Consider the following 16,386-nt stretch of genomic DNA (forward strand, 5'->3'; position numbering starts at 1 on the left):
GGTTATGGCTGCGCTCTTAACTCCTGGGAGTTCTTAGATGACCTAGGACATCCCAAAACATATAAAATGTAGTCTACCATATTCACTGTAGCTATGCGGATATGATCTGGGGTCAAAATCGACTGACCTATTGCTTGTTACGGCGGTAGACTCTCAGGTCGTAACTTCTTGATGCTTTTGGATGACCCAAAACACTACATTGTATCAGCAAAGTATTCTTCTTAACTCTCTAAAGTAATATGGGTATGATCTGGGGTCATAATCCAATGACCTATTGCTTGTTACGGTGGTATACCTATAGGTCATAACATCCGGAAGGTTTTGAAGGACCCAGAGCTTTCCTTTGTATCAGCAAAGTTTTCTACCAAACTTACTAACCTATTATGGGTATGATCTAGCGTCACAATCTAACGACCTTATACTTGTTACGGTGGTAGACCAATAGGTCATAACTTCCGGAAGCTTTTGGATGACCCAAAACACTCCTTTGTATCAGCCAAGTGTCTACCAAACTCACTAAACTTATGTGGGTATGATCTGGGGTCATAATCCAATGATCTACTGCTTGCTACGGTGGCAAACCCATAGGTCATAACATTCGGAAGCTTTTGGATGACCCAAAATACTTCTTTGTATCAGCATAATTTTCTGCAAAACTCGCTAACCTAATGTGGGTATGATCTGGGGTCATAATTCAATGACCTATAGCTTGTTATGATCTGGGGTCAACATCCAATGACCATATTCCAACGACCTATTGCTTGTTACGGCGGTAGACCCACAGGTCTGAACTCCAGAACATGAGTGACCTAGGACATTCCAACATATCAACAAATAAGTCTACCATAATCTGTGAAGTTATCTGGATATGATACGGTGTTACATATCTTACAGCTCAAGTTCATCTCTGTTGCTAGTAGAAAAGGTTAGGTGATATTTCTCAAAGTCGAACTTACCTCAACACCGTCGCATGATGCTGCGTGTGCGTCTCCGACTCCCGCTTCCGGCCCGAGTAGCTCACCACCGTAATATGCCGGGTCTGGGTTCTCACCACCCTCCTCACCCGGCTCCTCCCATCCCCACGTACACCACCGTCGTCTTCTTCTTGCTACCACTTCCGTCACTAGTTCTACTACTCCCTCCTCCCCCACCGTGCTCACTACTCCCGTTGCTAACGCTCACACTAACGCTACTCCTCTCCGCACTCCGGCTGTGGTTATGCCCGTGACTGTGCCCGTGATTGTGGTTGTTGTTGCTGTCGTTTCTTCGCCGCTCACCACCCTCTCCTTCCGACTTGAGGTTCAGACTGTCCAGCTTTTCACTGAGGTCGTAGTAGCTGCTGTGCTGGTGCGGGTAGTACCGGAAGTAACCCTCGCCGGACGCTCCCGAACCCCCCGAGCTGAACGCATTCTGGTAACGGAGCTTCTCGCCTTCGCCGTGCTGGTGAAAGTGTGACCGGGGCGAGGATCGCGACGAGGACTTGCGATCTCCGGACGAGGAGGCACTCGGGGTGTGCCGGTGGTGGTGGTGACCTCCGCCGACGGCGATCCCGCCGTGGTAGTGCCGGTGGTGGTGGTTCTTGAAGTGGTGATGGTCCACTCCGCTGCCACCGTACAGTTCCGGATCGAGCATTGTGTTTCGAGGGCTCAAGATGGCGTCACCACGCCTGGCATTGTGTTCTGCGCGTCTACAGCGAGTGCCTCCACAAGTCACGGGTATTGTTAATTAATTACAAACGTGCACCAGCTAGACCTAGACGATTTAAATTTCACTTTTAGCTAAAAACTTTCCTTTGTCGACACACACAGACACAAATTCACACACAAAAGGTGCCACTTTTAGTCATTTCTCCGCGACTAAGCTTTCAAAACAATGCCGTAGCACTTTAAACTAGTCAACGCTAGGTGGCGGGGCGGCAGCTGTAATTTTTTAATTTCTTCTGTTTCGTTTGCGATTTCGTCGGGTTCGTGGTTAGGTTTTGCGCGTTTTTGGGCGGGAAATTCGATTAAGCTGAGTTTGGCAATTATTTTTGGTCGTTCGTGGCGATCGATGGCTGGATAACAAATTTCTCCTATTGGTCGAAGGGGGAAGAAAAGAGTGAGGTTATGGTTATGGCTGCGAAGAAAATCGATCCCGCGAGGTGGTGATCGATTGATTGATACTTCCTGAAAGTCATTTCTGGTGTTTTAGCTGGGCACGTGGTTCTTCGTCGATCGGAAAGGGTGTGAAAAATGCGCGCGAAAGTGGAAAACCATGGCGCAATCGGTTCGTTTCAGATGGATGGAGGAAAATAATGGCTCCATAAACGTAATGGAGTGGCGAAGAATTGCTTTTTCAGTACGGACGTAGGAATTGATATGCCAATTTCGCACACACTTATTCTATTGCGAACAGTAGTGATTTTGTGGAGTGGTCAGTGTAGTGAATCGCGTTGTAGCTGTCAAAGCGATCTGTCAACATATCAACCTGTCAACAAGTCAATCTTTTAACAAGTCGATCTGTTACAACCCGGGAGCATGTTGACAGCTCCCATACAAACTGAGCGTACCCCTTTTTGTGGGCCCAGTGGGCCTAAGATGGCGGCCTTTGCTATCATCTAGCCAAACATTGGAAAATGGCAAATAGTTTAAATTAATATAGTTTTTGCCTTGTTTCGGTTTAAAACAACATAATAAGCATTCTGGAATCATTTTCTTGAAAAAATTGTTTTAAGATACGCCACGTTAAAATATTAGTCTCGAACAGTTAGAGGGAGCGTGCCGCGAAAGCCGTCACGAAAAAAAAGTTTCCCATGCAAATTTTGAGTTGCGATTTTAATGGGCGGACTCCGACGAGGTCCACTTGCCATCTGTCGGTGGAGACGCGCAACTCACGAAAACTGTCATGTTAGGGGACGGCTGATCTGTTAACATGTCAATCTGTCAAAAAGTTTATCTGTCAGCATGTCAATCTGTCAAAATGTCAATCTGTCAACATGTCATTCTTTCAACAAGTCAATCTGTCAATTGGTCAACGTGTCAATCTGGCAATATTTCAGTCATCAAATAATTTTGACTTTACGCTTGAGAATTCAATTATTGTTTAAGATTAATTTTTGACTCAATGTTTCAGTCGGTTTACATCTAATTGTTAGTCGCAAATTCAGTTCAGTAACTGTCAAATACTAAAAACTTACTCAAACACACTTGAATATTTAAATTTTACCCCACAACAAAGTTCAAGAACCACTCATTTCGCAAACTCATGCGTCACTGTTTACCAACGGTAAACAAAAACCGCTCATTCGTCGCAAAAAGCGTAGCCTCTACCCCCGAAAAAACAAAGTCGGTGGACAAATCCGGGAATTACCCTCGTCTCAAGCTAACTGTTCATTGCGACAGACACAGACGGAGTCAACAACAAAACACAACTCGCAACTTTGCGTGGGACAGAGCCGCCGAATCGCGGTGACCACTTTGTTGACCTCCAAATTGATCCCTCCCCGGCTTGTTGTTTACTTCTGCGCGGAGGTGTCAAACGAGGGTAAGTGGCTTGTTGTTTGGACGAGGAATGAGAAAATTTTGGCTGGCTATTCTGGGCAGACTACTTCGAGTACAGTGAAAACCAGCTTTTGCGATATTTGTTCAGAATGACGAACTGTCACTTTCAAACTAACACAAACTCTACTGTTGCAAACCACAGGTGGTTTGACCGTTATTCACTTGACACTTTTAAGTTTGAACACAGAACAAAAACAATTCCCGTAATCATGAATTGTGTTCATGAATTTGAGAACAACGAAGGAACTTATTCATGAGTATGGTACATTAGGGTGTAATATGGTTGTATGGAAAAAAATAAAGTTGTCCAAATTTAGCGAGCACAGCATTTTTCAGTTCCTTTTGGGGTTCAACTCCCCAAAGTTTGGGAACTATTGGTTTAGTCCTCACTTTGCGCAAAGCGATTCAATTTTCCATATAAATTTGTATGGGAAAAACCATTTTTTTGGATTTCGATATTTATAAAATCCACGTTTCACGCTGTACTAAAACCGGATTCATATTCGGATGCTCTAGAAGGTGCTCTACAACTTTCCCGAAGAGAGTATGGTGCTAACTTGCTCCTAAAAAAAGATACAGCGTGTTAAAAACTCGTCTAAAATGTGTTTTTTGCTCGAAAATCACGTTTTAGACGAGTTTTGAGGACGCTGTATCTTCTCTTAGGGACATGCTAGCACCATACTCTCTTCGGGAAAGTTGTAGAGCACCTTCCAGAGCATTTGAATATGAATCCGGTTTTAGTACAGCTTAAAACGTGGATATTATAAATATCAAAATTCAAAAAAATGGGTTTTCCCATACAAATTTATATGGAAAATTGAATCGCTTTGCGCAAAGTGAGGACTAATCCAATCGTGCCCAAACTTTGGGGAGTTGTTTAGGACCCCAAAAGGAACTGAAAAATTGCTGTGCTGGAAAATCGATTTTGATATTACACCCTAATGAATATATTCCTACCTGGTTCTCAAATTCATGAACACAATTCACGATTCCTAGAATTGACTTTTTTCCGTGCAGTTCACCTTTAAAATTGACGAACTGTCAAAATATACGTTTGGTAGTGTGTGTGAGCGCCGTGTAAAACGAGCTTGATGTTTAAAAATAAACCAAAACAAACGTTTTGTGGTGTGTGTAAAAGCGTTTCTTTTCTCCAAATTCACTAATGTCCAACTACCGAAGCTTCACTATACAGACAAGATCAACTCTGTTGATATTTTGTTCTGCGGATAAGTTATTACGAGTTTTGTTTTGGACTAAGCCGGCTCTCGATGTGGCAACTTTGGCGTGTGCGTTGGTGAAATTAATCTGTCTGGCAGCTCTGGAGTGTGACAGCTGCGGGGCCCTAAAATAAACCCGACATTCGATGCAGGAGACCGCCAAGATGTGCAACTCAAAAATGATGTCGATTTTCCAAAAAAGTTTTACGCAACCGAGATCTCGAGTGGTCACGGGATGCAAGGAAAAGTTGTCCAACTTTCCTTTTTTCCAAAACTTGTCCAGTGCTGCCGTGCTCCGTAATTACGGAGCAATTTATGACATTAAAATTTACATAACCTATCCTTGCGCCGAATAAATCGAAAACAAAAACTGGACCCCTTTCAGGAGACCATTTCTCACACACAAAAAGGTGCACAAAAGCGTGAGTAAAGTCATATAAAACGTCCAAATTAAGCCAATCTCGGTTCGCATTTAATACGATCAGCTGCGCGATTAGCGTCCGCTTTGCATTACCTGGCGAGGACCGATTATGATCTTCGGGCTCACGCGAGCATAAACATGATTGTCGTCGTTGCACGCTTTCTTCGGACACCGAAATTTCACTTTGATGGAGTCGGCTTGGACTTCCCCTTCCCGTAAATGGCTATAAATATTAAATTTAATTTGCATGGTGCGGCGCGCACCCTGGTGGACTCTCTAACAAGCTCGAAAAAAGACAACACCCCTTTGTTCGTATCGCGTTTTTGGCGTCATTTTCAATGTCAAACTGATCAGGTCTATTGGGGCCGCGCTGGGGAGGAGACAATTGGCGTGGTAAAGTCCGGGACCGGTTTTGCACGAGGAGGTTTTGAGGTTCAAGTTGACACGATGGTCTCACTTTCCTTTTAGGAGCAGCGTCCAGCATGAAATGTGAGCTAGACGCGGTTTTTGGTTTGTTTACAAACGACGGTTGGACGACAAGGTTTTGGGCGCCATTTTTAGGTTAAGCTGCATTATGTGACGGCGTTTGTTTACCTTTTCTGGGCGCGTAGAAGGTTGCAAGCGAGGGGGGTTTGCGGCTCTAAACGGAACTGTGGCAAATTAAGTTGTAGCTTAAACGGTCTTTGGAGGACGAACACCATTTTTGTTTGGGGCTAAATATGGTCATTAGGTTTCAGAATATCACCATCGGTTTTGGTTTGTTAATACTGACTAAGTGGAGATGGATTCGAAAATTATGACCCTACTTTTGGAGTAAAAAGAACAATTTCTGAGCCACTGTAATTTTAGGCAAACACTTCAGAGGTCATTCTTGTAGCTCTGTTTGTCACATCAAATCAAATAAAAAAAGAACAATTTTTAGATTCCACATTGGAGTTGGATTCTGTAACTTCAATATTGTGATGCAATTTACAGGGTGGTTAAAACATTTTAGTTAGCAGCTAGCGATAAGATTCAAAACTACCTCTGAGTAGATATTTGGATTTTGGATTTTTTCGCGACTTTTTAATATTATTTTTTATTGAGAGGAAACTTTGTCCATGTCCAATTTTACATTATTCGTTTTTCCGTTCAGGTATCTGAACAATGTTGGGTGCTGGTCATAAAAATGGGTAGTAAGTGTATGAAATTCTATATCTTGAGAAAGGATTTTCTGATCGATTTGGTGTCTTCTTTCAAAGTTGTAGGTTATGGTTAAGACATTTCAGAAATGAAAAATCCCTTCATTCATTGATCCTTTTATGACTAAAAGTTGAATTCCCAAATTGCTTGTTTAATTTTTTTTGTTTTTTTTTTTGCGTTTTGGAGAACTGAAAAAGACATCTTAGAGCCACAATGCGTGATGTTGTTGCTAAATCTGGTTTAAAATATATGATTATGTAAAAAAAGTTTTTTTTTGAAAATATCAGAAAATCTGGACAAAAAATAATTAAACATAATTTTTTCAAAGCAAAACGAATTTGTAATCGAAAAGAATCTTATTTTTTTTAATAAATGGAAATGTTTTGATAAATACCTTTAGGTATTTATTTTCGTTTTTTAAAGGTGTTTTAGTTTTGAAACATATTTTTGATAGAAAGGCACCTTTGAAGAAATATTTTGGATCAGCTGATACAATTTTCCCGGGATCCTGGGATATTTTCGAACCAGTAATATAATCTATGTTTTCACTATATGGGTTATTCCAGGTCAACTGGGTACACTTTTGTAATCGACCTTCACCGATTTGGACCAAACTTAAAGGAAACGTTCATATATCGATAGTTAACAGAAATCCCAAGTTTGGTACTGATTGGATCATCTCTATTTTTGGCACCGCCCTCTTTTTACGATTTTCTAAAAAACGTTTTTTTATTTTAATCAAAACTTTGCAACCATTCTAGCAAAAGAGAGATGCATTTTATAGAAAATTGTCCAAGGAAATCGATAAAATAAAATTTTAACCCTGAAATGCCACCTTATATTATATTTTATCGTTTTAAGTATTAAAATTTAGTTTTGACCAATTCTTTATATTTTAATTTGTTTTATTTTATCTCCATCGTGTTCCCCGGACAATAATAATCCATGTAGACCTCAAAATAAAATGAACTGTTGGCGAGAAACAGCGATTTTACTGAAAAAAGATTTTGCGCAGGACTCGGAAGTACATGGTGTACTTTTCAACAAGAGGGATGAATCCAGCATAGTTCGGTTTTTATATCCGAGAAACTTATTTCGGATTTGAATTCATAGGGCAGAGTGATGCACAAAATCAAACTTTTTTCAGAAAAATCGCTGTTTCTCGCCATTAGTTCATTTTAGTTTGAGGTCTACATTGATTATTATGTAAAATTGTCCGGAGAACACGATGGTGATAAAATTAAACAAATAAAAACATAAGGAATTGGTCAAAACTGAATTTAAAACGTTAAAATATAATATTAGAGGCCATTTGAGGGTTCAAAATTTATTTTTATCGAATTACTTGGGCAATTTTCTATCAAATGCAACCTGTAAAAAGTCTTTTGCTCGAATAGTTTCAAAGTTATGATTAAAATAAAAAAAAGATTTTTCAGAAAAACGTCAAAACATAGGGCGGTGCCAAAAATAGAGGGATGGTCCAATCAGCACCAAACTTGGGATTTCTGTTAACTATTGAACCCTTTAAGTTTGTTCCAAATCGGCGAAGGTCGAGTCCAAAAGTGAACCCAGTTGACCTGGATTGACCCATATTTATTATTTGTATATTTGTTGTTTCAAGCCTCAAATCATAGAGTTGTATCAATACTATTAATTGGAGATAATCTAAACTTCACTTGAACAGGGACAGCAGTTTTTAGATAGCTTTTAATATTTTTTTTGTTCTTTGTTGTGCTTTGGATTTTAAATGAACAACAATTTTAATACATTATGTCAAATAAATTAGTCTCTTAAAATAGTATTCATTGTATTTTTTTTGAATCGACAGAAAAACATTAAAAAATGTTAAAAAAATTCTAAAATAATATGAATTAATAATAAATAAAATGATATGCAGTCAATGTCAACATTTAGACAATTGAGATATTTGAAAATATTCTACAAATTATCTTTAACTGCTGTTTGAGGAAAATTACAAGATATGATTATTTTTTTTAAATATAAAATGACATAGAGTTGCGGATCTGTGAACTACATTTTTCTACAATTTACCCCAATAAGCCAATTCAATGCTCTTAATACGGCGAAAAAAAATAATGTTATATAATTCTTATCGATTACTAAATATTCAACTGTTAATTTTTTTTCACAACCAAATCTAAATTTCTCTGCAAAGTATAGATTTTTTTTTTTAATTTGAGAAAACCGTTTTGAGAAATCCCGGGATATGGGAATTCCCACCTTTGGAAAAATCCGGGGAACTTGTCCCTAGAATTCCCGGGATAGCCGCACTAATTCGAAGTCTTCTGAAAAAAAAATCACTTCGGATTATGGAATCACAAAAAGCTTCATTTCAAAATTTGAAGCTTTTACTGATCTTAAAAGGACTGTCTGAATAGGCTGTAGTCCCGATTCGCCCCAGATGACGGTATCTTATTTTGAGTCGTTAAGTTCAAATATGACCTCAAAATGATCTTAAATGATTTGAAAATTGTGATTCCAAAATGGCATTTGGTAATGTAACAGACAATCAAAATGGGGTCGTAGAACTCAAATATTAAAAGTGATAAAAAACGAAAACAATATTTTTTATTTCCGTGTATAAAAATGTTGAAAAGGTTAACAAAAACAAATCCAACCAAACATATGCGAACAATACAATTTGCCTTAATTTCATAACAAGAATAAAGTCGTATTCCCTAGAGTTTTGAAAATTGTATGATTTTCATCAATAATATAATAGAACTGAAAAAAGCAAAACTTGGTCTTAAAAATCATGGCGCACCAAAATATTAAAAAATGGTATAATTGTAAAAAAAATAATTTAAGGAACCCGCGAAACCCTGAAATGATCTATAATAGAGATGGATTCTGTTTGAAGGTCAACGATATTGGAGATGAACAAGTTACAGGGATGCGGAATAGGATATTTCCAAACGACTTTCACCTATGTTCCAGGCTCCAACTCCTACTTTACAACAGTTGTTATATCAGGTTATGACTACGGAGATGGATTCGATGCTGTCACGCTTGTTCGACAAACCAAAAAGATCATTTATAGATTTTAACATCGATCGAAGACATCGGTAGAGATGGATTGACAGCATTATTGGAAGTGGTCATGCAGCTCTTGGAGATGGATCGTGAGTCACTCCAACTTCAAAAATTGATTCCCAAGTCATGACTGACTGCACAAAGAACCGCTTCTTGAGTTATGGCGACTACCGCTAATACAGTTTATTTGCGAGTCATGACATGGCGTCGATTCCGCCCAATTTGCACCACCAGCACAGAGCGCTGTCACGACTTTATCGTCACCCGTCTAATTGGGACTTTTTGGCTCACAAAGTATTGGTCAGCGCAGGCGGTTGAAATATGAGCGCTTCATTTCTCTGGCGTCATTGCGCGACAAATTTGGAGGCAGGCAGCTGCAACTTGCACAACAGCTGCCGCGGGTGTCCATCGGAAGTTAAGGTTGGCCCGAATTATCTCACAAGCGACGGGAATTCTTCGCGTTTAATTGAACCAGTTTTACGATCGGCTTCCGCCATAAAACTTGCCACTTCCCAAGGTGACGGGGGCGCCAAGAGATCCAAATTAACGTCAACTAATTGCTTTTTTGGTGAGGAAGTAAGCAGTAGATGATCATCAGATCTACATTCTCGAATAAAGCACGCGCGCCCTGACCATAAACGATATTTGTTAGTCTCATTTTTCTTCTGAAGAAAGAAACTGGGAGATTTATGTCTCCCTTTTATCTAGCACGTGTTGACTTTCGCTTTCCCTAGAACCGCGGCTTGATTCCGTCAACGTTACGTAACTTTATTGGGCCAACATAGCTTTGAAATGTTCACCTTTGTGGATCTCCGCGACCAGTTGCGTTGGATAACCTCACGAAGAATTTCTTCAAACGAGATTGTTTTTGTTTGGGGCTCGGCTTCTCCAGTTTAGACCTAACCTCAAAACTGGTTCCCAGAGCGGTCGACTTGCGTGGTAGCTGTCGTGTAGTGTCGTGGCGCGCAAACAGCATGCCAAGTACCCTCCAAAGTCTCGCTTTGAGCATTTGTCCGCGTTTTCTAATTTGCGTTCACTTATGGTGAAATGTGTAGGATGTGGGACACTAGCGTGCGGTCGATCCAGTTTGAGGTGCTGGCATTGTTGAAATATTCTGGGCATTTCCAAGCGGCGATACGTCATCGATATCTGGGAACGGCTTTCTTCCGGGACTTCAAAGCGCGTTCTACCGACTCAGGGAAGTGTCGATGAATCACCTTTCAAATACGGACTTCAAAACCGAGGTACCCACGCAGGATGTTTGAGCGTCTGGTTCAGGTAAGTGTTCAGTGATTCAGTGGAAGTGAGTTTTCAAAAACGAACTTCAAAAATAAGGTACTCATGCAGTATGTCATGTTTGTCTGGTTCGGGTAAGTACTAGTGATTCAGTGTAGTGTGAAACAGTGTAAAGAGTGACTGTCAATTCTGTCAATAGCTGTCAATGAACTTCCTGTTTGAAGTCTTGTTAAAAAACAATGTTGCCAGTGACGAACTTCCTACGTCACGGCAACAGTGTTTCCCCTAATTATCTTCTCAACACCTCCTCGAAGGTATCGACGCTAATCGAATCAACGACGACAGCTAATCCACACTAATTACTCCCATCCGAAAATCCCTCGAATCGTTTTTCCCAGTTTCCACAAAACCTCCTCTCTCACTCGCTCTGTGAACAGCTGATTAAATTATCAAATTGATGCGGTTTTTGCTCAACCGAAAAACGTTGAATCTCTACCCCCCAAATTGGCAATAATTGGCCAATTTCGGGGATCGTTACACGTTTTTGCGTTCCCTAAGAGTATTCGCAGGGGGAAAACCGTTGAACCACCGCAAGTGCTCTCTCACAGAGGGCGCGCGCGCGGTTTTGCGCGGGAGTGCTGGGAAAATCGCATCGGCACGCAAGATCGCGAGCTCCGGAATTACACAGGAAGTGTGGTGGGCTCTCAGAGAGCTGGCTGGCTGATTCAATTAGCATGCCTGCAGAACTTGGGCTCACGGAAACAGCATCAAAAAACGGTGAGGAAAGCGAAAGTGCATGGTGGAGAGTTGGTACAATGTTGGGGGGCGAGCTCTGGTTATTATGCAAAAGAGGTGGTTTTGGGGCTCGTGGGAATGCGGAGATCTTGCCGCGTGGTTTCTTTTTGTGGGAGTTTGAGAAGATCTTCGCGCTGAGGTGTAAACGGTCGTGTCAACGGAAGTCTCGGGATGGTTGCGGAAATGGGTTGTGCAAGACTTGATGAGTTAGGATTGCTGGAAAGAGACCATGGAGGTGGATCTCAACGAACCAAGACGATGAACTTTACGGTGACCATAGAACTTGCTTCTTGATCAAGAAAATGACTAGGTCACCATATTGATAGCAATTGATTTTGATAGATTCCCAAAGATTGCGAAGAAATGTTTTTCCAAGCTGTTTTGGAGATGTATTCTGTACAATACATGGTATCATGATGAGATAAATTTAATGTGAAGCCTCACAAAGGATAGAAAAGAGGGACATTGATTGTAGAGATGGACTATCTAGATCAGAGGTGTGATTATGGGTAGATGACAACTACTTAGCTTTATGTTTAATTTTATATTTTTTTTAAAGGAAGAATTTACAAATTGGACAATTTTTTTTACCAAAGAGCGCTTGTCCCAAGTTTCATCATGCTCTTTGCTCAATCTTTCAATATCTCAATTTTAATGGAAATCCAGCCAAACATTTAAGTGTCCCAGTGTAGGGTTGTCACAGTTAGTCGCAAAATCACCTGGTCGAGGAGCGATAATTCTTTTGAAAATTTGACTGAAAGCACCTTCTCGAAATAAAAAAAAAATCATTTAAATTCTTAATATCAAAAATTGACTGAAGGCGCCCTCTTAACTTAAACAATTTCATACAAATTCTCAACTTGATTGAAAGCGCCCTCTTGAATTGAAAAAAAAATATTCAAATTCTAACCGTTAAAATTTTACTGAAGAAGCCCTCTCGATCAAATGTTTTCATACAAATTGTCAGAGTGAAATTTGACTGAAAGCGCCCTCTTGTATTAAAAAGAAAAACCATTCAAATTCCTTATATTAAGATTTGACTGAAGACGACCTCTCGACTTAAATAATTTCTGAATGCGCCCCTCGACTTGAAACATTTTGATTCTAAATCTTAATATGAAAATTTTACTGAAAGCGCTTTCTCGACATAAAAAAAATCATTGAAAATTCTAGAAAAGATAAATTGACGAAAGCGCCCTCTCGACTTAAACAATTTCATACAAATTCTCAATATGATAAATATACTGAAAGCGTCCTCTCGGCTTAAAAAAATCATAAATATTCTCAATATGAAAATTTTACTGAAGGCGTCCCAGCGACTTAAAAATTTCATGCAATTTCTCAATATGAGAAATTGACTGAAAGCGCCTTTCTTGTGAATTTAAAACTTCATGCAAATTCTCAATAAGGGAAATTGATGATTGATGAAAATTATCGACTAGGAAAATTTCATAGAAATGAAAAATTTGACTTAAAAAATTTCATACAAAATTCTATAAATGATAAATTTACTGGAAGCGCCCTCACGACTAAAACAATTTCATACAAATTCTCAAAATTAAAATTTTACCCAAGGTGACCTCTCAACTTAAACAATTTCATACAATTTCTTAACATGATAAATTGACTGAAAGCGCCATCTTGACTTAAACAATTTCATAAAAATTCTAAACATAAACATTTGACTGTAAGCGCCTTCTTGACTTAACAAGTTTCATAAAAAATCTGAATATGGAAAATTTACTGAAGACATCATCGCGATTTAAAGATTTTCGTGCAAATTCTCAATATGAAAATTTAAATAAAGGCGACCTCTCGACATAAACAATTTCAGACAAATTCTCAATTCACAAATTTGACTGAAAACGCTTTCTCGATTTAAAAAAAATAACAAATTCTGAACGCAAAAATTTGACTGAAGGGCCCTCTCAACTTAAAAATTTCAGACAAAATCTCAAAGTGAAATTTAGATTAAGGCGCCCTCTCTAATTTAAATTTGGTTACGCAATTACTTACAATAAAATAAAAATCTTGAGGCACCCTATCCACTTAAAAAAATATGCAAATTATTGATATGCAAATTAGACAGAAGGCGCCCTCTCAGCGCCCGAAACAATTTCATACAAATTACCTATGTGAAATTTGTATTAAGGCGTCCTCACCAATTTTTTTCGAAAATACTCAGAAAAAAATAAAAATCTGAAGGTACCCTACTGGCTTAAAACAAATCATACAGATTCTCAATATAAAAGACTGACTGAAGACGCCCCCTCTACTAAAAGCAATTTCATAAAAATTCTCAATGTGAAATTTGACTATTAGCGTCATTCTCAAGTCAATTCTCCGCCAACTCACACAGCAGTTGCCCCGACCCCTCTTCGATTTGCGTGAAACTTTGTCCTAAGGGTCAACTTTTGTCCCTAATCACGAATCCGTGGTCCGTTTTTTGATATCTCGTGACGGAGGGGCGGTACGACCCCTTCCATTTTTGAACATGCGAAAAAAGAGGTGTTTTTCAATAATTTGCAGCCTGAAACGGTGATGAGATAGAAATTTGGTGTCAAAGGGACTTTTATGTAAAATTAGGTCATTTTTAAATTTAGAACAAAATTTTTCATTTTAAAATTTCGTGTTTTTTCTAACTTTGCAGGGTTATTTTTTAGAGTGTAAAAATATTCTACAAAGTTGTAGAGCAGACAATTACAAAAGTTTTGATATGTAGACATAAGGGGTTTTCTTATAAACATCACGAGTTATCGCGATTTTACGAAAAAAAAGTTTTGAAAAAGTTGGTCGTCATCGATCATGACCGTTCATGGTCACCCGCGACAGACACGGACGACGAAACAAAGAGGAACGCAAAAAGTAACTTTTTCAAAACTTTTTTTCGTAAAATCGCGATAACTCGTGATGTTTATAAGCAAACCCCTTATGTCTATATATCAAAATTTTTGTAATTGTCTGTTCTACAACTTTGTACAATATTGTTACACTCTAAAAAATAACCCTGCAAAGTTAGAAAAAACATGAAATTTTAAAATGAAAAATTTTGTTCTAAATGAAAAAATGACCCTTCTGGGTCAAAGTAGATTCGAAAAGTACATTAAATTTCCCATAAAATGACATGTTCCAAAAATTTTTACAGTCAAGTAACGGAAAATGGGAGGATTTTTAAAACTTTTTTATTGTTTTTTTCGATGAAAAATACGTTTTTTTCGGAATTCTGAGTACGCCATCAAATCGGGCATCTAATTTTACATAAAAGTCCCTTTGACACCAAATTTCTATCTCATCACCGTTTTAGGCTGCAAATTGTTGAAAAACATCTCTTTTTTCGCATGTTCAAAAATGGAAGGGGTCGTACCGCCCCTCCGTCACGAGATATCAAAAAACGGACCACGGATTCGTGATTAGGGACAAAAGTTACCTCTTATGACAAAGTTTCACGCAAATCGAAGAGGGGTCGGGGCAACTTTTCCCGATTTCGTGTGAGTTGGTAGAGAATTACCCATATACTTAATCAATTTCAGACAAATTCTGATAGCGCCGTCCCAACATAAACAATTCCATACAATTTCTTAATTTAAAAATTTGAGAATTACAAATCCTCAATATGAAAATTTCGACATTCGACTAAACAATTTCATAAAAAAAATTCAACATGAAATTTGAATGGAGGCACCCAAACGGCTCGATTTTTTTTAAAATGCTCTGAAAAATCTGGAGATGGAATGGAGTAAGAATAAAACTAGTAGATGGATTATAAACGTCATAAAAGTCGTTCCCAGAGAAATTTTGCGCAAATTTTGGAAAAAAAATCAATGCAGATTGCATAAAAAATATTAAACAGGTCATTTTGTTCTTGGAGATGGATTTTGATGGGTTGAACATGATTTCATGATATCGCAAACCATGAAGATGGATTGTAAATAAGCTAGTAAAAATTATTAAAATGGATATAAATATGAATAGAACTCGGAAATGGATTATGAAAGTCAAAATATTCGTAGAAAGGGAGTGTGTGGACACTGTGGAGCTTGAAGAAGTAGTAGCCGTTTTTGGAGATGGATTCAGAGTCTCAACGTGTGAACTGTTACGCCACCCAGTGCGAAGTCACCATTGCGGGTTCGAAAGTTAGTAATCCCATTGAAATTCGTTCCGGTTCGTCACTGATGGACGGAGAACCCGGCTTGACAAACTAATTTGATTACACCTTTTGGGATGTCTACGCCGAAGTCGTCGAACTCATCGGAACAGGTCGTAAAACGATTAAAGCCAGATCTTGACAGCGCGGCTAGCCACTCCATAAGAAGCCGATGAAGAGACAGCGAGATAATTCGGGGTTTGCCTTTCGTTTGTTCACTTCCGCGCGGTCCAGAGCGATATCATCGCCCAAGCCAGGGAGCTCCGCGGCTAAGCAAATACACCGATCCGGGGTCTCCGGTGTGGCCGCGCTGATCGGTCTCTAATGATCGGTAACGTACTCCAGCCGGATTGATTGATGGTTTTGATTTGTGTCTTGACCGCCACTGCCGCGGTTGGTCCGTCTAATTGAATAATGGTGGAACATCTCTCGAGTCCAACTCCACGAAACTTGGAAGCGGTTTTGCGTCAGACCAAAAAAACGTCTTCGCCAGCGAAAGTGAGACCTGTGGGTCACGTACAATACCTGGGTTTTGTGTGTTTTTCGAGGGGAGAAGTGACAAGTCGGCTATGCGGTTATTTTTGAAAGCCCTTCTTCATGGTTTTCGGGCAATAAAAAGCCATTTGCGCAACTTCCGGGACCTTGGTTGGAAATGTCAACGCTTTGATGTGGCGAAATTGCCGCGCTTAAAGTGCTGCGCAGATTGATGGATTTTAGTAGATTTGGATAAAGTGCGAAATATCTTTGGCATTTCATAAGAAACTCAATTGCACACGATCAACGGAGGACGCAGTCAGT

General features: G+C 39.3%; 1 protein-coding gene across 1 annotated transcript in view; it reads right to left on the reverse strand.

The window, feature by feature from the left end:
* Positions 1–954: 954 nt before the first annotated feature.
* LOC119766935 (histidine-rich glycoprotein-like) overlaps positions 955–16,386 on the reverse strand; it is a 47,779-nt gene continuing 32,347 nt past the window's right edge. The window contains exon 2 of the mRNA XM_038253511.1: positions 955–2,071. Coding sequence (XP_038109439.1) covers positions 1,060–1,632 — 573 coding nt within the window. The 5' untranslated portion in view covers positions 1,633–2,071 and the 3' untranslated portion in view covers positions 955–1,059. The remainder of the gene's footprint in view (positions 2,072–16,386) is intronic.

The sequence above is a fragment of the Culex quinquefasciatus genome, chromosome 2, assembly GCF_015732765.1.
Source record: "Culex quinquefasciatus strain JHB chromosome 2, VPISU_Cqui_1.0_pri_paternal, whole genome shotgun sequence".
Classification (NCBI taxonomy): domain Eukaryota; kingdom Metazoa; phylum Arthropoda; class Insecta; order Diptera; family Culicidae; genus Culex; species Culex quinquefasciatus.